The sequence below is a fragment of the Aethalodelphis obliquidens genome, unplaced genomic scaffold, assembly GCF_003676395.1.
Source record: "Aethalodelphis obliquidens isolate GAN/ISIS:26980383/991018 unplaced genomic scaffold, ASM367639v1 scaffold63, whole genome shotgun sequence".
Lineage (NCBI taxonomy): Eukaryota > Metazoa > Chordata > Mammalia > Artiodactyla > Delphinidae > Aethalodelphis > Aethalodelphis obliquidens.
Window position 1 is genome coordinate 2,902,818 of NW_020838007.1, and position 23,859 is coordinate 2,926,676.

The following is a 23,859-nucleotide window of genomic DNA, read 5'->3' on the forward strand; positions in this document are numbered from 1 at the left end:
ACTTGTAAAAGGAAAAACTTGAGTTTGTTAAAAAGAATAGTATCTAAGTGATTAAAATAATTTCTAAATTACATGTGCTGAGAAAACTTAAAACAATGTATAAATTCCTGTATGCAAGGATTAGCCAAAGAAAATCATAATTAGAAAGCTGACTTTACAGTACGTATCCATGTGGGTACACCTGCATGCACACAGGAAGCAAGACATAGAGGGGACTTCTAACCACGTGGGCGGGCAGGCAGCCAGCAGTGCATGGGGGAGGGGACTTCCCAGCTTCTACCACCTTCAAGGTAATTTCACACGCTCCAAACAAGCATGGACTTGCCATGCAAACACAGCTTCACACAGGCCTCCCAGGCTCCCTCCCAGCCAGACTGCAGCCGCTAAGCCCTTCCTTACATCCTAAGAAATCTGGAGCCCCTCCCACCCCTACTTCCAAGAGAATCAGAACATAAAATACAAACTGATAAATTTTTTTCAGTGGAGGTATGGTTAACTGTATAGTGACTTTTGTCTAGCAAAAACAAGATTTAAGCCAAGGAAAAATGCCTTAACCCCTTTATCATTTAAGATACGTAAGGCAAGACTTTTTTCATTAGCATCTTCAATTCCAGAAGCTAAGATGATAGTTTTCAGTTGCCCTGGGATAAGAAAGACTAAAGTCAAAAAACATAAGAACGGTAAATCAGGCGGGGAGGGGAAGCCCCCTGCTCACCTCCATCTGAGACCACAGCTCAACCCACCCACGGGGCAGGGATGCAGGTTCAGCCCCTTCACCCTACGCCACCGTAAGTAACTGTTACCAACTATGTGGACAAAGAATGACGAAGAGCAGACAGAGAACAAATCCGTAAGCTGAGTCCCCAGGGACCCACCCCGAGAGAAGGCCATCACTTAGGTCTTCTTCCTTTTATCACTTGTTACTTCCTAGAGATACTGGGAAGCTAAAACCACTGCCCCGGTGTACCCAGCTCTGATAAATAACAGTCAGCACTCGACGGCTTTCTGAAGGGTGGGCCGATTAGTTAATTCAATCATTCCTGTTGAAGGAATAAGGACAAGTCGGTTTCTTTTATCAATAACTGACTCTGGAACCTGCCCCTCAACTCTGACACCTGCCCCACGATGCTCCCGGTGCTTCCCAGACTTTCCTGTGCCCCAAGCACCTGAGCTCTTGTTAGGATGCAGCCCTAACGTAGCAGGACTAAGTGAGCAGAGACCAGTTAGCTTCCCATCTCTGAGAATGAGACCCAGTCAGTGGTAAGGCTCCCCAGGTGACCCCCGTGTGCAGCCAGGGTCGCACATACCACTAGGAGGTTTGGAAAGGCCACCGGCTCAATCTAACTCCTGGCTACTCTGAGTGTGCCCCCTGCGCAGTGACACTGGCACACCAACACCGGCCTCAGAGCTGCGGTGAAGAAGGGCGGGGCAACACAGCTAGAACATTAGGTCGGCCACAGTTATCGTTTCACTATTGCCAGTAGTATGATTATTATTCAGGTGGGCTGACACAGCTGGGACAAGGCCAAATTTGTAAAGAAACAGAGTTCTTGGGAAAACTATGAGTTAAAAGCAGATAAGAAAATAAGAGCTGGGGAGGAGCTCCAAGAGGGTGGCTCAGGGCAAGTGTGTGGAGAGCTGACAGAGGGCAGTGTGCACGGCCCACAACTGGGGCAGGAACAGTCACAACTGCAACCACTTACCTGGGCCTGAACTAACGGGGCAGGCACTGTCCTAACTACCCCCAGTTCTCCAGGCTGAACCATTCTTGCTTTCCATTCTTTAGCGCCTACTATCCCAAGGCCCCCCGACGGGCTGGGGGCTTCCCCTCCCAGGGGGCAGAAGAGCTGACCACCTAGGAGAAACCGGCAGTGAGCTGGGAGCCTCGGGAGCTAGGCAGTGCACGCTCTTCACCCCTGTGGGGGCAGTAACACAGCTGAGGAGTGTGGGGACAGGCTCGTCTACATTTTGGACTGTGAGCTGCGTGCCCCTCCTCAGGTTCTTTCTGTCCCACCCTCTCTTCCTTCTCTTCTTCCCTCTTCCTCTTGGAGCTGCTTTACGAGCTGCCTTCCATGGCCTCACAGGCAACTCTCTCGGCAGCTGCGTCCCAGGGCTGCAGCTCCTGGGATGGACAGCTGAGGCACGACCCCTAGGGAGGACCGGAGGGGGGGTTTCCGGTTGGGCTGGCCAGCTGAGGAGGGCCTAGAGAGCTGGGCTCCACGTACTCTTCTGAAACAGCCATCTCACTCGTCTTCCTGGGCCCTGACCACTCTGGGGGACCTTCCCCAACTGGCCCCCAGGAGGGGGGTCCCCTGTTACACATGCCCGGCTCCTCCAGCCCTCATTCTCCTGTGAGAGCTGCACGTGACCACATTCACTGTCAAACCAGCCAGGGGAGCAGGAACAACACGTGACTATCAGGAGCAGAGCTCCAGCCGGAGGGAGGAAGAGCCCCACGCTCTCTCCCCAGCAACCCAAGCTGCCCGCTACACACGACTGGAAAACCTGCCAACTTTTAGGACTCACAGGGCCAGAGAATACAGGCACTTCTTGTAATTTTCCTATCATCCTTCCTTTAAAAAAAAAACACAAAACTCTTTTTACATAAAATTGTTTTCCCTGGATTCCACGAGGTCCTTCAACTTCACGGCCCACATTCTATAAATAAGGAGGCAGAGGCCCAGAAGCATTAGTGGCTTCCTGGGATGTTAAGTGAATCAGACAAAGAACCAGGATCCAAATTCAAAAGCTCCGTGGCTCAAGCCCTGGCTCTGGGCACCAGCCAGACTGAGTGGTTCCCTGTGAAGGGAGCAAATCAGACCTGGGGGGAGAACATCCACGTGGAAGAGTGACACGGGGCTTCTCCACGAGTCCTTTACAGGAGAAGGTCAGTGCTCAGAGTCGCCACCCCACTACCGTCTGCACACGAGTGAGTCTCAGGAAGAAAACTAACGACGCGGAGGGAAAGGTTACTCATCAGCCATAACTATTCCCTCCAAGTCTTCCCAGCTCTGGACAGAAAGACAACCCAACACACCGCTCTGCAAGGGATGGATTTTCTTCAAGGAACGGTGGCTCGCCAGATACTATATGCGCCCTACAACTCAACAAAGCAGAATCGTAAAATGTCTGATGCCCTTTCAAATTCCTCTCTACAGAAAAGGAGAACATGCCAAAGTTTTGCCAAAATCAGTCACCACGGCAGCCTGAGCCCCTTGACGTTGTGTGGGCTTCAGTTCCTAAATGTAGACATATATTCATTTCATAGAGTTGTTTGCTATCTTATTACCTATCGACTAAGAGATGAAATAAAGTTTTCAGTTAAGTGGCGGATTCTCACCTGTGAAAGCATTTGTGGCCTGAAAGCCAGCTTCCTGCATACTGCTCCCCGGCAGGCCTGTGTTCCAACTTGTCAGCTGTCCCGTCACCAGGAACATGCAGGAAGCCTCAGGTCACCTCCATCTCAGCTTGCAGGAGGCCATCACTCTGCCTGTCTGGTTTCTGGTAGCATCGGACACCAACCTGCCCTGCTCCCAGCCTCTGAGAGCAGGTGGTAGCTGGGACGGCACCCAGTCCAGCAGTGTGCACGCTTGGGGCACCGGTCACATCAGCCGTCTAGCCAGAGAGTGGAGGCCATGGTGGGCCCAGGAGCGAGGAAGCTGTCCCACGGACACCGGCCTACCCACCTCAGAGGAAGGACCCCTTCAGCCGCCTGGAAGCCAGCATTCTCCAGGGGTCTCACTTGCTCCGGCGGGTTCAGGAGGGTCTGATCTGCAGCTCTCTATGCTTCGCCTCTCCCCTTGCTGAAATTAAAAAGAAAGAGATCATTTTCCTGATGACCAGTAGAACATGAAACTCAGTAGACCCACAGAAGCCAAAAAAGAAAAAGAAGCAGCCCCCAGAGCTGTGCCCATGACCACACTGTGTGGGAAGTGGGGCATGTGTAGCACTTCTCCTGCTGCCCGAGAAGGGGTGGGGGGCCGGGGGACTCCTGCACCCAAAACAAGATGGGGCCAGCTGCTCTGAGCCATTCTAGGAACAGTTACAAAGGTCACACGCATTCAAATGTACTCCCCAGGCTACCCTAGGCCACAGACACCTGAAGGAGAAATCCATTTCCTAAGCAGTTTTCTGAGGTCTTACAAGTGGGATCTGAGGTTCATGCCCACTGCTGTCAGCACGCCAGAAAGGACTTGGGTTGAGCTGTTTCACAAAGTGACTCTTGGGACTTCCCTGGTGGTCCAGTGACTAAGACTCCGGGCTCCCAATGCAGGGGGCCCGGGTTCGATCCCTGGTCAGGGAACTAGATCCCACATGCTGCAACTAAAGATCTTGCATGCCCCAACCGGTCTTACCCGGTGCAGCCAAATAAATAAATAAATAAATATATTTTTTAAAGTGACTCTTAAGTGGGAAGAAAAGGTCAGTGATAATTTTTTTAAAAGAATAGGAAGGAAAAGCAAATTTAATCTATCAATATAAACTGTTCCATATATATTACATATCCCATAATAATAAAAGCATTTTACAAATACTTATCATATATTTTAATGTTGTTATACTAGCAACATTAACTACAAGAATGTTAGAAGTCCAAAGGACCAGACTTTTTTTTTTTTTTTGGCTGCGTTGGGTCTTCATTGCTGTGCGTGGGCTTTCTCTAGCTGCAGCAAGTGGGGGCTACTCTTCATTGTGGTGCACGGGCTTCTCATTGCAGGGGCTTCTCTTGTTGTGGAGCATGGGCTCTAGGCGCGTGGGCTTCAGTAGTTGTGGCATGTGGGTTCAGTAGTTGTGGCACGTGGGTTCAGTAGTTGTGGCTTGTGGGATCTAGAGCACAGGCTCAGTTGTTGTGGCGCACAGGCTCAGTTGCTCCGTGGCATGTGGGATCTTTCCGCACCAGGGATTGAACCCATGTCCCCTGCATTGGCAGACGGATTCTTAACCACTGCACCAGCCCAAGGACCAGGCTTTTGTTTTTTTCAATTTTATTTTTATTTATTTATTTATTTTTAACATCTTTATTGGAGTATAATTGCTTTACAATGGTGTGTTAGTTTCTGCTGTATAACAAAGTGAATCAGCTATACATATACATACATCACCATATCTCCTCACTTTTGCGTCTCCCTCCCACCCTCCCTACCCCACCCCTCTAGGTGGTCACAAAGCACCGAGCTGATCTCCCTGTGCTATGTGGCTGCTTTCCACTATCTATCTGTTTTACATTTGGTAGTGTACACATGTCCATGCCACTCTCTCACTTCGTCCCAGCTTACCCTTCCCCCTCCCTGTGTCCTCAAGTCCATTCTCTACATAGGACCAGACTTTTAAAATAGAATCCCAAATATGAATCTCTGGTATTAGAGAAAAGGAACCTTTTCCATTATTATCACTTCATCCTAAACAATTTATAGCTAATTTTTAAAAAATGTAACTTTATTCCTCTTTTTCACCATCAAACTAGAGAAAAGAAAAAAATTTAAGAAAACAGCACATAACAGAAAGGAACCCTCTGTTAAAGCCCTCTTGCTGTAAACATAAGGTAATAAAGTAAAACATCACTAATACAGACTAATTGGAAGGAAGCCCTACTGGATTAAGGAAGCACCTTAATTACATTAAGAAAGAAATTCAACTGCATTGCCTTCATGTACTTGCAGTAACAATCTCAGTTAATAAAGTGCAGCCCAGTAGGAGTCCTCAAGTTTAATGAATAGGTAAAAAATTTAATTAAAAATCATTTATGTAAATGGTGGTTCTGAAGTGCTTGAAAATGTGAGAAAATGTTTGTTCTCTGAATTTAAACATTCTGTATCAAATGACCAGTACAGTTATCAATGTCCCAAAGTCCTACACCAACATCCAGAGTAAAGGACCATGTGCACTGTAGTTATCTACTTTAGGGAATGGAATTGCCAGTTAAAAATAAAAGCCCACCTGCCCTAAAACCTTGATTCTCTTTACTCTTTCTATGATGCTTTCAACGCACAGAAATACTAGACTGTATTTGTTCTCTTTTCCTGAACTCAAAGACAAACTAAAGTGTGGTGATGTTTTTGTTGTTTTATTGAGGGGTTTTGCTTAATTATCTTGTTTCATTGCAAAAGGCATGCTCCCACAATTTTTTAAAAAACCAAGCTATACATTTCAAAAGGCTATGGGAAAGATTGAGGCTGATGTGGATAGAAATAGAAGAAACAACAAACTCTTCTTTTTTTTCTCTTACTGTCTCTGTCACACTCACCAATACTTAACTTTACTTCTAAAAGAGAGGGAAGATGACAGGTGTGTAACAGCTCCCCCTGAGGTCTTGGGCATGGTCCTGGCCTGGATGTTTAGAGCATGACATGTGTGGTTCCCAATACAGGCTGAAGGGCCAAAATTTATTTTAATTATCTTCATTAACTGATGACGTGCATATTCCTACATACATTTGGAGTCTCCTTAATATGCAATTTTCAAGTGAAAGTGAACCTGTAACTGCCATAAAATGTTTTTTTCTCACCACTAACAACACAGATAAGATACCCTTTCTAGAAACACACAAAAAAGAGGAGCGGGTCCCCAGAACCTGGAGTCTGTTTTGTTCAGCGAGGGACTGACCAAAGGGAACGGGGCCAGGCAGCCATGCTCAGGAGGAAAGTACAGATGATCCAGCAGGCTGGAGAACAGGTGGGTAATTGGGACCTAGAGTTGGCAGAGGTACCACATGTCGGCTTTCACAGCTCAGCAGCCAACCAAGAGTCAGGAAAAAGGCGCAGAAGCTGAACACATCGCTGTCCTGCCTGCCTCCCACCCTCGAGGGCCCTGCTTACCTTCTAGTCTCAGAGGTGGCACCTCGCCCACCCCTGGGACTAAATGCAGAGCCCGGTAACCTGGCTCGCTGGCCCTGGCCGCAGCTGTGGCTGCATGCAGGGGTGCTGATCGCTCAGCACCATCTCTCCGCTGAGCTGTAAGCCCCACGGGGACGTTTCCCTTGAGCACCTAAGGCGTTGCCTGGTGCCCAGTGGACGTCAGTAGGACGAGTCTACTGAACGATGGATGGGTGGACCAAGGCTGCTGGTGTTTGGACGAGGCGCACAGAGAGGCTCGGCAGACCCTGCAAACCAACCCACTGCCCCGAGCCATGCTGATGGATGCCATCCCTGGGCTGAGAGGCTGTTCACACCTCTGGCTCTGAGCCTCTGAACTGGCAAGGCTTTTGCTACCACCCCACTAGTCAAGGTGAGACAAGGATAACGAGCAGTGACTCCCCTGCACTCACACTTCACAGCAAAGTACCCAGCACAGGACCATGGAGGTCACTGCTCTAAATCCTCTCAAGCCACAGAGAAAACTCTAGCCCCACAGAGGTTACATGACTTAGTCCCAAACTAGCGCTCAGGAACTGGGACTAACACCTGGTCTTTTGCCCCTCCAGCCACTGTTATTCCCATGCTACTTCTGAATCTCAGGTAGTTTCCTAAACCGAAGTGCCTTAACGCTGGTAATGCTCAAATCAGGAAAATCTCGGGGGGAAAAGAGGAAAAATAAAGAGAGAAAGAGGCAACTTACCCAGGATGCAAGGTCACAGAGTAACCCTGAACCCATTCAAGAGCCCCTCTACAGCAAGCACACTATCACCATCCTGTCATGGCCATATGGACACACACACACACGCACACACACATGTTCTACTTACACTGGGAAGATGGGCAGGACTAACCAGGAAATAAATTAATTCAATATTGCACTTGAAACATGTCGTTAAGTCCCTCCCATAATGGAGCAACAGTTACTAAGAAAATAGACCACACAAAAGGGAAAAACACCCCCACAACAAGGGACGTTCTTAAAAACATGAACGCCCACGAAACCTAACCAAATAAGTTGTATAGGAATACGTTTGCTTTACCACTTGTTCACAAAAACTCATACGACACACAGCTTCTCTAGAATCACTGGGGAGTGAAAAGAACTGCATTCCACAGATGACACCTATCATGAAAGTTCAGTGCGGAAAGACTTGCGATTCAGGAAACATAGGGTCACACGCTGGGCACAGAGGTCAACTCAACAGAGAAGTCAAACAACCTTTTCTCAAAATCTAGTAACACTAGTATAAGTGTAGTGCATAAAGAATCAATACCGTAGGCTTCCGTGGTGGCGCAGTGGTTGAGAGTCCACCTGCCGATGCAGGGGACACGGGTTCGTGTCCCGGTCCGGGAAGATCCCACATGCTGCGGAGCGGCTGGGCCCATGAGCCATGGCTGCTGAGCCTGCACGTCCGGAGCCTGTGCTCCGCAACGGGAGAGGCCACAACAGTGAGAGGCCGGCGTACCGCAAAAAAAAAAAAAAAAAATCAATACCGCAGTTTCATTTCTGATTTCCTCGCACCATGGACAGACTGCCTCGCTGGTACATTGGTTACCTAGGTGACAGCCACCTGGGTGATGGCCAGACCGAGCAGCCGCAGGCTCCAGGCCGCAGAGGTCCCACCTGTCTGAGGACGGGCGCTGCTCCACCCTCGGAAGAAGGAGCATGGAGAGGTGAAGGGATGGTCCCAACCCCGACAAACCATGACACTGTTGCAAAACTCAGAAAACAGAAATAGGTTGAGAGTGTGCCACACTGCTTACTGGAAAAAACTCAACTACTGCCTTGTTCACCTAAGGTCAAAGTGGCAATGGATTCTGAGCGAGACAGAGGTGAGGAAAAGTGGGACAAGAAACCTGGGGGTCTGCTTCTGCCCGAGCTTGGAGCCCTCCGCCCTGTGGATAGACACACAGACCTGGGAAGTGCCGGTCAGTCTAGGTATTCCTCATGGCAGCCACTGGCTCTGCCCTGCCCTGGGCCAGGCTCAGCCAGGCTACCACATCCTCATGCACCATGAGGGGTGAGAGCTCGAGGTCCCTTCTGATCTGAGCAGGGCCCAGTGCTCATGTCTCCAATCAAGGGAGACAGGACAGATGTGCATGAAAAGGACACTGTGAACCAGCACAGAAAATCTGCACAGAAACCAAGTCTGAGAACAACTCAGACAAAGGGCCATCTGCACAGCAGTACAGATCCTTCTCACTGCTCTTAATTTCTGTGATTTGGGGTGTATGACAATTGCAGCTTTTATAACACAACCTCAAAGCCATCGAGCCCTGGGCAGCTCAATGGGCTCCAGGTACTCAGGTCACCACTTCAGGAAGCAAGTACAAAATCTAAAACCCTCTTCAAATATGCACACAAGATGCAAACAGGGAAGGTAGCAATTCTATTAGACCATCCTTTAAAATGTCACCTCGAAAATCTGACACTTGATAAAACCTGAAGAATCTACAGTCTGAGCTCTACTCAAACCAAGCTGGAGAACATTTCCCCCAGATAATTAAGTAGGAAAACTGCCCCTAATAATCAGTACAGGTACCACTACCTCCTCACACTACCTATGGGCGGGGGGGGGGGGGGGGGGGGGGCCGGGGCCCATGGGGTCGCCGTTCATTTCATGGAGGAGGAGACGGTGGCCCAGGGAGGAGAGGGAATACACTGTAGGATGAGGGCAAAGCTGGACCAGAACCAGGTTTCAGTCTGGGCCCAAGCTCCAGGCTCTCCCGTAGACGCAAACTGGTCAAAGGAAGAAGCTGAGAAAGGGCACAGGGCACACATGGACCCCTGCCTGTGGGGCTCAGGGGATCCTGAAACGATACCCACTTTCCCAGGCCCAGATCGGGCCATGCCCATGACACCAATACACCCCAAAGAGAAGGCGCAGAAGGGCCAGGGCCTTGGGGCAGGGGCAGAGTCAGAGTCCTTGGGCGGACGTGCACTGACCGGAGGTCCCCTGACCTAGTCTGAGCACGTCACAGTCACCTCGACAGTGGATGCCAGCTGAGCAGAGGTCACTCCTCCCAGCCTGGTGTGAGGGACACAGGCCGGCTCTGCTTAGCACTTAGCACTCTCCTCCACCCCAATTTTCTTCAGATAAAACCAGCTTACAATGGGCATGGCAGGCCAAGAAAAGGGGGGCCTGCAGGGGTAACGAGTATGAACAGCAAGGAAAGGGGGCTGAGAGCAGAAGGGAACATGGGCCCACAGTTCCACCCTCCCTGCACATGTTCCTGGCACCCCCGTCACCCATCAGGGCTGCTGGGCCAGCGCCTGCACCCCGGTGCCTTGCCCGTGACCTCCTTCCTGCTCTCTGGCCTAAAGAATACCACACAAGATGCATCTTCTCATTCAGCTGCTTGTGGGGTCACTACTCTAGCACGGCACTATTTGAGGTGCCTGCACTCTCCTATCTCTGTCTATGGAGGTATTTCTAACGGAAACCTTTTCTTGCTAATCTTTGCATCCACAGCACTGTCCATGGGGTCTAGCATACAGCAGGTACCCAATAAATGCTGGTTATATTGCACTGAATCACATCTGAGCTTCAGCTGGGTCACCCCCTTGTCACTCTACTCTCTCTGCCCTGCCTCAGCTGCACGAAGCACCAAGGGCCTGCGACCAAGGAGGCTGCTGGCCACAGGGCATATACACCGGGAGGGTGCTCCTTGTGGGAGGGTCAGGCTGGGCGTCTGGAGCACAGGCAAGGCCAACCCTCCACCACTTAAAACACACTGGAAGGAGAGCTTTCCATGCAAACAGGCCAGAGGACAAAAGGCCAGACTCTGAGGCAGACCGCCTTGGGTGCACCTCATTCTAGGCCACATGCAACTCTGGCAGTTACTTAATTCTGAGCCTCAACTTCCTCATCTGTAGAGTGGAAGCAACAATGACACTCATAGATTTATTGTGCATTTAATGAGGGGCCATGTACAAAACACTGGTCTCCAATCAATGTTAAAGAACAGTGCACCTGGGCAGATGCCTGATGCAGGGTTGGAGAGCATGGCCCACCCTCCCTCCTCCAGCTCCATCTCACCCAGCCGGACACGACAGAGCGTTCGACCTCGTATTTCCTCACATGATTTGTCTTGATATTTTTTAAGTTCTTGACAGATAAAAATCTAAGCTCACAAAGCTCACAAACACCCTACGTCAGCTAAAGTTAATAAAAGGAAGAAAAGGGAAAGGATACAAAAGTAAAGAAAATGTGTAGGTGAGGTATTTGGTATGAAATGTGGTAGAATAACCTTTTGTTATTATTATTTAGTTAAACAAATGACAAAAAAGAAACTCGTCTTTAAAAGGAAAAAGAGTCTCGATATTCAATTTTTCTAAATGTTTACATATTGAAATATCAAATTTTAAAAACAGCAATAGATGGTAATAAATAAAGTTGACCCAGGTTTTACATCTCCTTACTAGAAAATAACCAAGCAGGGTCCAATCTGCCTTTCTTCTGTCCTTCACCCTGTTTGGTTTGTACCTTTGTAAAGTGCTGACTTTTTAAGTCCTTTTACGTATATTTCTGAAGCTTTCCCAAGGCCTCAAGAATGAAATTCTGCACAGAGAGGACATCTCACCAAGTGCCCTCTGCATGACAGGAAGTGTTGGAACAGGGCCACTGGCACCTGAAAAGCTAATATAATGACCAACAGTGAAACAGCCGGTGCTCCTACAGAAACGAACCATCTGCACAATGCCAGGCACTCGTGTTAGCAAACGTTTCCTAAGTGTCCCTTGTGCACGAAGCCCCAGACCAGCTCCACATCTGCTTTCTAATCACACAGTGGATACCTAAACGTTCATCAAGTAGCTTTGCCTTGTATGCTCATATTCATTTTCTGAAAAATATATTTCTCTAGGAAAAAGAAAACTTTCCACATTATATTACAATTCAATAACCTGTTTGAGGTGGGTGGTAGTGGACTGAACACTCCAATAATATTCTTCTTAGATGTTTCCAAAGAAAGGTCCACATGGTCTGGGACAGACATGGGAGAAGGGAGATGCGTGCTGTGAGCCCTGATAGGCACTTGCCCACACTGGGGCCCACGAGGCTCCGACCAGAGGCCAATTTAACACAGGTGCACTGAAGGTCACACACACAGGGCTGCTTAGTGACCGGTTGCCTGGCAGAGAGACAACGAAACCGAGGAGGAGCCCGCTTAGCTCTGCAGAGAGGAGGTGGGCAGAGAGCTCATGGACGCGGACCCACTTGCACCCTCTCAGGACCTGCACTTCCTTCCACTTAACCACCCCGCTGCCTCTTTCGTTTAAGGGAAGCAGAAGCAGCAGCACACGCCACGTATCCACCATCCGAGGAGGAGGAAGACCCTGTGACTGACCCAGACAGACCACAGGTTCACAGAGAACTCAAAGATCATCTCTGGACCAGCCTCCCAAGACGACGTGGAATTCAACCCAGAAAGCCACCACGGGAGCCACGCCAAATTCTGGAAGCAGAACTCATTTAGCCCAGTCAGCACTGGTGGAACAACTCAGTCTGATCACAGAAGCCCAAGGACATATTTCAGCAGACGTCCAAGGATACAACACAAAATGGTACAGTCTGAGGTTGGCCCCTGGAGCTGATGTCACTGCAGCAGCTGGCCCGAGAGTGTGACACAGGGGCTCTGGGTGGCAGTGGAGCACAAGAGCGAGCTCCCACTCTGGGAAAGGCCCCAGCACACTAAGCCACAGGCGAGCAGTGCCCAACTCCACAGCCGTTAGGGAAACACTGAGAGAGTTTCCCGGCCTCCTGGAAGGCTGGATGGGGCAGGGCCATGACAGTGCACCTGTCCTGAAGAGCAGCTGCTGAAGGGGCAGAGAATTCAGGGGAGAGCTTGAGTGGTATTTGAGTAATGGGACTACACAACCCAACCCCGTGTGTCTGGAGGCCTCCAGCCAAGCAGACAGGGCTCATCAGACCAGTTTCCGCTGCCTTGGTAACAAAGGCCCACGCGTGTGCTCGTCACAGCAGAAGCAAACAGGTGTTATTCATGAGGGAGCCACCACCGCAGGTACCATGTGTCCCACCAAGCGTCCCCAGTGGGGGAGACGTACCTCCTGTAATACAGGACTGGCCCTCCTGACACGGTGCCCCGCAGCACCTAGGCCTGTGTGTTTGCAGTCCGCTGAGTTTCCGCAGCTTCAGAGCACGTACCACCGCTACAGAAACCACCCCACCCTGAACAGTGCACCAAGCCCATGTCAGTGTTCCTGACACTGAGTGAAGCTGTTTGTTTAACGTGTCCACCATCAGATCTGGACAAGAGAGTTCCTATGAAACCACCCAAGAAAACCACAGGGCTCTGGGCAGCAGGAGGAAATTTTTTTTTTTTTTTTCTTGCGGTACGCGGGCCTCTCATTGTTGCAGCCTCTCCCGTTGCGGAGCACAGGCTCCGGACGCGCAGGCTCAGCGGCCATGGCCCACGGGCCCAGCCGCTCCGCGGCATGTGGGATCTTCCCGGACCGGGGCATGAACCTGTGTCCCCTGCATCGGCAGGCGGACTCTCAACCACTGCTCCAGCAGGGAAGCCCTTGCAGGAGGAAATTTTAAGCACAAAGTTTGGAGCCTGACATCACTGCTCCTGTTCTCATCACTCCCCATACTTGGCCAGTGTCTGATGGTGTTGCAGGACTAAGTACTCTGCGGCCCCGTCAGCATGACCGGCAACTTTCTTCCCATTGAAAACAGCATCTTCTTTCAGTTCTTCCTTTCCCTCTAAAACCAGCCCTTATTTATTCCCTTCCCCTCTGGAGCCAATGAGTAGGAAGTGACCCATTCCCTCCTGCTCTGCAGTGGGCCCTCAGGAGCCTCTGGCAGTGGTGGGGTGGAGGTGGGGGGGGGGCAACAGGAGGCCTCACCACAATCACAGCAGCACCTCCCATTCCCCTGGCCCCCACTGTGCCCTCTAACAGTGAGGAGGAGGATGTGATTGTGCTCCTCACAGAAGGGCAAGCTATTACTGCTTTTAACCCAAACACTCTCTCTAAGCCAGTGTTCCCCCTAATGTCCCTAGAGGAAACATGCAATCATCAAAACTAAATTTTGCCTGTTTTGACTGAAAAACTGAATCCATTGATAAATACATTTGAAATAGGAAAATAACCGTAAGTAAATACACAAGACTAATGTCAAAGAGCAAGGAGCTGCCTGTTTATTTGGGCTGGGGTCAGAGGCCACGATAGAGAGAGAATGAGGGTCGGGGCTGACAAACTCTGACACAGCTGCTCACTCCACAGAGGTGCTGTGCTCAGAGGAGCAAGCACAGCTTTGGGGTCAAACAGACGGGGCTCAGAATGACCATTCTGCTGAGCAGCCTGCCACCCTACCCGGGCAGGCTACACAGCCTCTCTGAGCCTCAGTCTCCTCATCTGTCAAGTGGGACATTAATGTAGCTGTAAGGCAGTGTTGCTGAGAAAATACACAACAGCATGGACACAGCCTCAGAACACCCAACAGGCCCTCAAAACACAGCAAAGGGAGGAAAGGGGAGCAGGGAAGAAGGGCAGGGGCAACACTGCCCTGGATGTCAGACCCTTGGGAGCCGTGTAGATGGTGTGGTCAGTCGACTGGGCTGTAAGCGGGTGGGGTCCACTGAATGCCACTCCATGGACGACCACTCAGAGTTAAAATCTAGGGCGTGCTAGACTGAAATTTAACATTCTCATCTTCAAACAATTATTTAAATAGGTCGCCATCAGGTACGCTTCTTTTTCCTTACCACAGGTCAAGACTTCCATCTGACTTGGCCCTGCTGTTCACCCCACGAGGCCCTCATCTCCACCCCAACACACGAGCCAGGCAACATTCACAGCTCATCCACCAACCGTAGGGATTCCACACATCAGAGAAATCACCACTATTGAAATGACTCATTTCTTCACTTCCTCTGAATAAAAACATGTTGTTAAGTTCAACAGAACCATACAAGAAATAATAGCTAAGGGTGACACTTCAGTAACTTAAACCAACACCTAGAAATGGTGGCCTAGGAGAAAATGAAGCGACTGGCACCTTCAAGGGTGTTCTATGAGCCCTGTCTTTCCCCTCCCTGACCCACCGTCCCCGGGTGAGTCCCAGCCACACTCAACCACATAGGCCCTGAGCCCAGAGGTACACTTGGGCAGAAGAGGGTTGTGTGTGAGGACGAGGCTGCTGTTGAGACTGAAAAGCAGTCTAGCTATTCCACTATCATCCCTTTCCCTTCTGGTTCCCATGGTAACAAACAGACCTCAGATCCCCAAAACAGAGTAAAGATAGCACTGTGCCCAGTTTCCCTGCAATCTGTTTCCATAGGAACTAGAAGAGAAGGGGATGGAGGCTGGGTAGCTGGAGTGCCTGTAAATCTGTGTTCCCATTAGGTGAGCTGCACATGGTGGCTGGCACGCTGGTCCAGTGGCCTGCAGGCCTCCAGGGCTCTTCAGGAGCGACACGTCCACTCAGGGATGGAGGCCCAGAAAAAGGGAAGCTCACAGCAGGCTAGACGCGGGTCCCTCCCAACGCACACTCAGAAGGTGGTTCACCCTTTCTCTCAAAGGGCCCTCACCAGCCAGGAGTGATCCATTTCAGACCAGCAGTTCCACATCTGGCTGGGTCACCCCAGACCTATTGAATCAATCTCTCAGGGGGCTGGGAATAGGATTCTGTAGTTTTTAACCAGCTCCAAAGGTGATTCTGATACTCAGCCGTCTGGGACACCAATGATCTGGACCTGAGCTTCCTGAAGTTTAAGGCAGTCATGCAACCCGAGGGGACCCTGGTGAAATGCAGATTCTGGGTCTGCAGGTCTGCATTTCGAACCAGCTCCCAGAGGATGCTGATACTGCTGGTCCTTGGGCCACATCTGAGTAGCCAGGATCTAGACTCCAGTGAGTCTGGCTCTAGAACCTTCTCACAGACCCAAGACTCAAGCCATTCCCATGGGGCAGCCTATTCCCATCTTCAGCCATCAGTCCACACTGGGCTGGGCCGCAAAGGCAAACAGCTCTGGGGTCAGGGCCTACAGAGGAGTTGAGCCATGCTTCATATTACCCTCCCTCTGCCTGTTTTCTCAGCCTCCAGAGACAATCCTGTGTGGATAAGAAGGTAACAGAATAGTCAAAATTTATGTACAATCATCAGGGAAAACATGATTGCCTCCTCTAAATCTGATTCCTCGAAGAAAGGTAAAAGCAAATTCTGCATAGTTGAGGATTACACTAGTGGTGGAAAATGTGTAAATAGTTAGAATATTTATAAATATAGATGTATCATCAAAGAAGAATGGAAGTGTTCACATATTTTAAAAGAAATGAAAATTTTGAAAAACTGTACAATTATAAAGTAGCTCAGCTAGGCTTAAAATCCCTATTCTAAAAAAAAAAGACAGAGTAAACAAGCCAGACTTCACTTTTCAGCTAAAAGTATGCAGAGTAATCAAAAGTAACATTTATTTCAATATTGAACCCACAAAATAGTTTTAAACCACATAAAATGCCAGTGTGTTACTCAAAAGCAAGCTACTGATTTTCTGTAATATTTTAAGAAATCTCCATTTTGCTTATATATAAAAAGGGAGCTTTCAGTTTGTTTCATTTAATACATTCTTAAAAAAGCATAACATAGGGACTTCCCTGGAGGTCTAGTGGTTAAGACTCTGCACTCAGTGCAGGGGGCACAAGTTTGATCCCTGGTCGGGGAACTAAGGTTCTGCATGCCACACGGCGTGGCCAAGAAAGAAAAGCATAACATATACCAATCTTTGAAAATTAAAATATGAACAAAGAATCCAGCTATAAATCACTGAATTATGTTGTAGCTTACTTGAAAAGTAATCTTCCAATTCTAAACGTGTAAAAGGGAAAAAATCAGTTCTTTGATTAGTCAGCACACAAGCAACAAAGAGAGCTCAGCGTCTGCACAGCCCTGTAACTGCGGACCGCCAAAGAAAACTTCACACACACAGTCTGTGACACACATTTTCATTCCCATGAGGCAAAAATATACATATATTTATTTATACATGCATGTATAATGTCACACATAAACTTTAAAATAAACATGAGTTAGTTTCGAGACTCAGTTGTTTTTAGTAAAGTTCCCAAAGCACATGAAGCCAGTGTGACAAGTGCTGTGATGAGAAAATGAAGTCAGAAATAGGGATTTCTGCATTTGCTTAAAAGACAATAAACACCCCCCCACAAAACCACGGGTGACACAGCCACAGTAGAGGACACCGCTGGGGTGTGGGCTATCAAGTGCGCCATTAAAAAGGATAAGAACAGCTGGGAATAAATGCAGAGACATGCTCACACCCTGCTTCCTGAACCCTGGGAGTCCAAGACACTGGCCAGAGAATCCGCGGTGGTGTTCACTGGGTCCGTGAGTTTATTCCCTATTGACGTGAAGAAGCAACACTTCCTGTGAATGGCCGGACTGCAACTGGTCTGCAGGGCCCGCAGTCTCTGTCCCTACACCCAACACTGTCTTCACAGTGCAGACCACACAGCACAAGCTCGACGCGCCACAGGGAGACTCACTTCAGTCAGACAAGCAGCGGCCAGGCCATGGCCTCTGACGGCACACTGCCTCTTTGGGGGGAATGTCTCATTCGACTTCCTCATCACAGCTTCAGGTACGGGGAGGGTGGGGGAGGCTGCTGGATCTGTCTCAGATCCGGTTCCCGTTGCCCCAGGAGCCCCTGGGCTCTCAGGAGCCCGAGTGTCCCCGCGCTTCCCTGGGACCCCAGCCCTGCGCGGCCTCTACTGACGGACATCTGATGGTCTGCCGTGTTCTGTGCTCTTCATTTATCACATCTCCTTCACAGATTCTAACAGTCTCAAGGGCAAGGCTTTTTTATTTGCATTTTCCCTCCAAATTTAGCCTAATATTCAGCAAAAGATACTGCTGACAAATTCTCCCTTCTTCTCAAAGGGTAGGTAAAACTACGGCTAAACAGAAAAAAACACCACCACCTTTTATGTTGACTCCCATGCACCCGCGGCAGAGGATGATGGCAGGCCTACCCTGTGAAGGCCCTGAGGCTACTGCTCGTGGAAACACCCCCTGAGTTCAACAACACACACGTAGAGGGGGAACTGCATGGTGAACTAATCTGACTTCATACACTGGAACAAAACTGTGGGATCTGGGAAGAGAAAATGCTCTAAGATATCATCCAGTTCAACTCATCGTCCCATGTAAGTAGAAATTACAGCTCAGATATCACAAGTCATGCAGAGCTGAGTCTAGAACAGAGTATAAAATTGGGCTAAATCCAATGCCCTTTAAACATAACACAGGCATATCTCGTTTTATTGCGTGTTGCTTTATTGTGCTTTCGCAGATACTGTACTTTTTACAAATGGAAGATTTGTGGTAACCCTGCGTCAAGCAAGTCTATTGGCACCATTTTTCCAAAAGCATCTGCTCACTTCGTGTCTATGTCACATTTTGGTAATTCTTGCAATATTTCACTCTTTTTCATTATTATTATATTTGTTGCAGTGATCTGTGATCTTTGATATTACTATTACAATTGCTTTGGGGCGCCATGAACCACACCCATGTAAGATGGCAAACTTAACTGGTAAATGCTGTGTGTGTTCTGACTGCTCCACTGTTCCCCCATCCCTCTCTTCAGGTCTAATTCCTGAGACACAACAGAATTAGAATTAGGTAAATGAGTAACCCTACAATGGCCACTAAGCATTCAAGTAAAAGGAAGAGTCACACATCTCTCATTTTAAATCAAAAGCTAGACATGGGCTTCCCTGGTGGCGCAGTGGTTGAGAGTTCGCCTGCCAATGCAGGCGACACGGGTTCATGCCCCGGTCCGGGAAGATCCCACATGCCACAGAGCGGCTGGACCCATGACCCATGGCTGCTGAGCCTGCACGTCCGGAGCCTGTGCTCCGCAAGGGGAGAGGCCACAACAGTGAGAGGCCCACGTACTGCAAAAGAAAAAAACCTAGACATGATTAAGCTAAGTGAGGGAGGCATGGAGAAAGCCAAGAGAGCCCAAAAGCTAGCTAGCCTCCTACACCAAACAATCAGCCAAGCTATGAATGCAAAAGTAAAACTCCTAAAGGAAATGAGAAGTGCTACTCCAGGGAACACAGGAATGATAAGAAAGCAAAACAGCCTTACTATTGATATGGAGAAATCTTTAGGGGTCTGGATAAAAGACCAAACCAGCCCCAACATTTCCTTCAGCCAAAGCCTAATCCAGAACAAGGCCCTAATTTTATTCAATTCTATGAAGGCTGAAAGGTAGGGAAGCTGCAGAAGATAAATTTGAAGCCAGCAGAGGCTGGTTCATGAGGTTTAAGGAAAGAAGCCATCTCCATGACATAAAAGTGCAAGGTGAAGCAACAAGTGCTGATATAGAAGATGCCACAAGCTATCCAGAGATCTAGCTAAGATCATTAATGAAGATGCTACACTAAACAACTGATTTTCAATGTAGATGAAACAGGCTTCTATTGGAAAAAGGTACCATCCAGGACTTCCATAGCTAGAGAGGAAAAGTCATTGCCTGGCTTCAAAGCTTCGAAAGACAGGCTGACTCTTGCTAGGGGCTAATGCAGCTGGTGACTTTAAGTTAAAGCCAATGCTCATTTACCATTCTGAAAATTCTAGGGTGCTCAAGAATTATGCTAAATCTACTCTGCCTATGCTCTAGAAATGGAACAACAAAGCCTGGATGACAGCAAATCTGTTTATAACATGGTTTACCTAATATTTTAAGCCAGTTGTTGAAAAAGCGGTTCCTTTCAAAATATTACTGCTCATTGACAATGCACCTGGTCACCTAAGAGCTCTGATGGAGACAGACAAGGAGATTAATGTTTTCATGCCTACTAATACAACATGCATTCTGCAGCCCATGGATCAAGGAGTCATTTCGACTTTCAAGTCTTGCTATTTAAGAAATTCAGGGAGGGTGGGAGGGAGACACAAGAGGGAGGAGATATGGGGATATATGTATATGTATAGCTGATTCACCTTGTTATAAAGCAGAAACTAACACACCATTGTGTAACACACCATTGTAAAGCAATTATACTCCAATAAAGATGTTAAAAAAAATTTTTAAATCAAAATCAAATCAAATCAAATATAAATGATAAAAAAAAAAAGAAATTCAGTTCATAAGGCTATAGCTGCCATTGACAGTGATTCCTCTGATGGATCTGGGCATAGTCAACTGAAACCCTCTGGAAAGGATTCACCATTCTAGATGTCATTAAGAACACTCATGATTCATGGGAAGAGGTCAAAATATCAATGTTAACAGGAGTTTGGAAGAAGTTGATTCCAACCCTCATAGATGACTTTGAGGGGTTCAAACCTTCAGAGGAGGAAATAACTGCAGATGTGGCAGAAACAGCAAAAGAACTAGAATTAGAAGTGGAGCCTGACAATGTGACTGAATTGCTTCAATCTCATGATAAAACTTGAACAGATGAGGAGTTACTTCTTATGGATAATCAAAGAAAGTGGTTTCTTGAAATATAATCTACTCCTGGTGAAGATGCTGTGAAGACTGTCAAAATGACAATAAAGGATTTAGAAAACTCCATAAGCTTAGTTGATATAGCAGCAGCAGGGTTTGAGAGGACTGAATCCAATTTTGAAAGAAATTCTACTGTGGGTTAAATGCTGTCAAACAGCACTGCATGCTACAAGGAAATCGTTCCTGAAAGGAAGAGTCAATCAATGCAGCAAACTTCATTGCTGTCTTATTTTAAGAAATAGTCGCAGCCACCCCAACCTTGAACACCACTGCCCTGATCAGTCAGCAGCCAGCAACACTGAGGGAAGACCCTCCACCAGCAAAAAGATTATGACTCACTGAAGGCTCAGATAATGATTAGCATTTTTTAGCAATAAAGTATTTTTAAATTAAGTTATATACCTTGTTTCTTTAGACATAATGCTGCTACACACTTAATAGACTACAGTCTAGAGTAAACATAACTTTTATATGCACTGCAAAACCAAAATATTCATGCAACTTGCTTTATTGTGATATTCACTTAATTGTGGTCGCCTAGAACCAAACTTGCAATATCTCCAAGGTATGCCTGTATAGAAATTCCTGATGTCTTAAGGAATCCTATAATGAATCTCCCCTCATAAATAAAAACATATGCTTGCAGCAACATGGATGCAACTAGAGATTATCATACTAAGTGAAGCAAGTCAGAAAGAGAAAGATAAACACCATATGATATCACTTATATGTGAAATCTAAAATATGACACAAATGAACTTATCTATGAAACAGAAACAGATTCATGGACATAGAGAACAGACTTGTGGTCGCCAAGGGGGAGGGGGTTGGAGGAGGGATGGAGTGGGAGGCTGGAAATAGCAGATGCAAACTAGTATATATAAAACGGATAAATAACAAGGTCCTACTGTATAGCATGGAGAACTATATTCAATATTCATGATAAACCATAATGGAAAAGAATATTAAAAAAAGAATGTATATATATGTATAACTGAATCACTTTGCTGTGCACCAGAAATTAACATAACATTGTATATCAACTATACTTCAATTTAAAAATTTTTTTAAATTAAAAATTAAGGGACTTCCCTGATGGCACAGTAGTTAAGAATCCGCCTGCCAATGCAGGGGACACGGGTTCGAACCCTGGTCTGGGAAGATCCCACATGCCATGGAACAACTAAGCCCGTGTGCCACAACTACTGAGCCTGTGCTCTGGAGCACGCTAGCCACAACTACTGAGCCCGCATGCCACAGCTACTGAAGCCCGCAAGCCTAGAGCCTGTGCTCTACAACAAGAGAAGCCACCCCAATCAGAAGCCCATGCACAACAAAGAAGAGTAGCCCCTGCTCGCTGCAACTAGAGAAAGCCCGCACACAGCAATGAAGACCCAACACAGCCAAAAATTAATTAATTAATTAAAAATTTTAAAATTCATACTTTATAAAAAAATTTTTAATAAAATAAAATAAAAACATATGCATTAGTAAAAAGATGTCTGTTCCCTGACTGAGCAGTTCCTTGAATCTAGGTTCTGACAGACTAGGTCTGCCTACTGGAAGGCAGTGTTTCCACAGGGGATTAGGACAGTCCGCAGTGAAGCATAGGAGATGACATCAAGTTGTGGCTTGGGGTCCAGCTGCAGCAGGGATGGAATGCTGTGCCGCTGGGGACGGCCCTGATCTTAGTGCACACTACACCATCCCGTGTCTTAGCTGCATTTCACAGACCTGGCTCCTCAATATCAATTTCTCTGTAGACTGTTCCCAATAAGCATCAGAGAGAGATGAACACAGGCAGCAATTCAGGAGCCATCCAAACCCCAGAGGAAAGCCTCCCCAACAGCCATCTCTACTTCCTCCATTGAAACCTGGTTTCTCAAGGAGAGCAAAACCTTCCTGGTGCCACTAGCTTAGTCTGAACACCTTGGTAGCATATTCTGATGAGAAAAGGTAGAAGGACCAAAAACCATGAAGGAGACATTGCCCACATCTAAAAATGAGGCAAGTCCTGATGTCACAGAAAGCAGACAGCTCCATGTACCATTCTAAACTTTCTCTTGGCCACTCTGGCAGAAGAGAAAATGGACAGAGCATCGCCTCTTGCACTTTCATTATGAATAATATATAAAAGTGGCCCTATAGGGCTGATGCAAACACTAAACTACATAGGGTCTACGTTAAGTGCCTGACAGGAATCGCTCGGCAGTATTATTATCACACTGAGCATCAGCACAGCAGGAATCATCCAGGACAGTCTACATGGTCAACTCAAGTGAATAAAGGCAAAGTGAAAACTTGTTTTCAAATGTGTTCACGTGGGCTCACTGACAACTGCATTCAGCCCCAACTCAGACTCCCCGTGATATCTAACACGGATGCACATGTCCCCCTGCATCCTCCGCTCTGCCCACACACACAAGGAAACGCCACAGCAGTGTCCGGTACCCAGGACTGTACGTTCCTACAGCAGCAGTCCCCAACCTTTTTGGCACCACGGACCGGTCTCGTGGAAGACAATTTTTCCACAGACCTGGGCAGGGGGATGGTTTTGCGATGATTCAAATGCATTGTTTATTGTGCACTTTCTATTATTATTACATTGTACTATATAATGAAATAATCATACAACTCACCATAATGCTGAATCAGTGGGAGCCCTGAGCTTGTTTTCACTTGCCACTCACTGATAGGGTTTTGATATGAGTTTGCAAGTAATTGAATAATTATGGTCTCTGTGCAGTCAAACCTCTCTGCTAATGATAATCTGTATTTGCAGCCGCTCCCCAGCACTAGCATCACCACCTCAACTCTACCTCAGATCATCAGGCATTAGATTCTCGTAAGGGGCGCACAAACTAGATCCCTTTCATGCACAGTTCCCAGTAGAGTTCGCACTCCTATGAGAATCTAATGCTGCCACTGATCTGACAGGAGGCAGAGCTCAGGCGGTAACACAAGAGACAGGGAGTGGCTGTAAATACAGATGAAGTTCACTCGCCTGCCTCTCACCTCCTGCTGTGCAGCCGGGTTCCTAACAGGCCACAGACCTGTACTGGTCCATGGCCCAGGGGTTGGGGACCCTTGTCCCACAGGACAATGTTTTCCAGCTTTGGGTTATGATCCATTAGTGAGCTCTGAAATTAACGAAGTAGATCATAACCAATACTTTCTAACAGAGGGAAAGAGTACATCTTAGTAAGTAAGAGTGAGGACTGCTTCAAGAAACTTCCATCCAGGGGACTTCCCTGGTGATCCAGTGGCTAGGACTCCACGCTCCCAATGCAGGGGACCCGGGTTCAATCCTTGGTCAGGGAACTAGATCCCGCATGCCACAACTAAAAGATCCTGTATGCTGAAATGAAGATTCCGCATGCAGCAACAAAGATCCTGCATGCTGCAACTAAGACCCAATGCAGAGGAAAGAAGGGAGGGAGGGAGGGAGGGAGGGAAGGAAGGAAGGAAGGAAGGAAGGAAGGAAGGAAGGAAGGAAGGA

At 47.8% G+C, this 23,859-nt stretch overlaps 1 protein-coding gene across 1 annotated transcript in view; it reads right to left on the reverse strand.

The window, feature by feature from the left end:
• LDLRAD4 (low density lipoprotein receptor class A domain containing 4) overlaps nucleotides 1–23,859 on the reverse strand; it is a 311,621-nt gene that overhangs the window by 154,780 nt on the left and 132,982 nt on the right. The window contains 1 exon segment of the mRNA XM_027088398.1: nucleotides 3,341–3,803. Coding sequence (XP_026944199.1) covers nucleotides 3,341–3,437 — 97 coding nt within the window. The 5' untranslated portion in view covers nucleotides 3,438–3,803.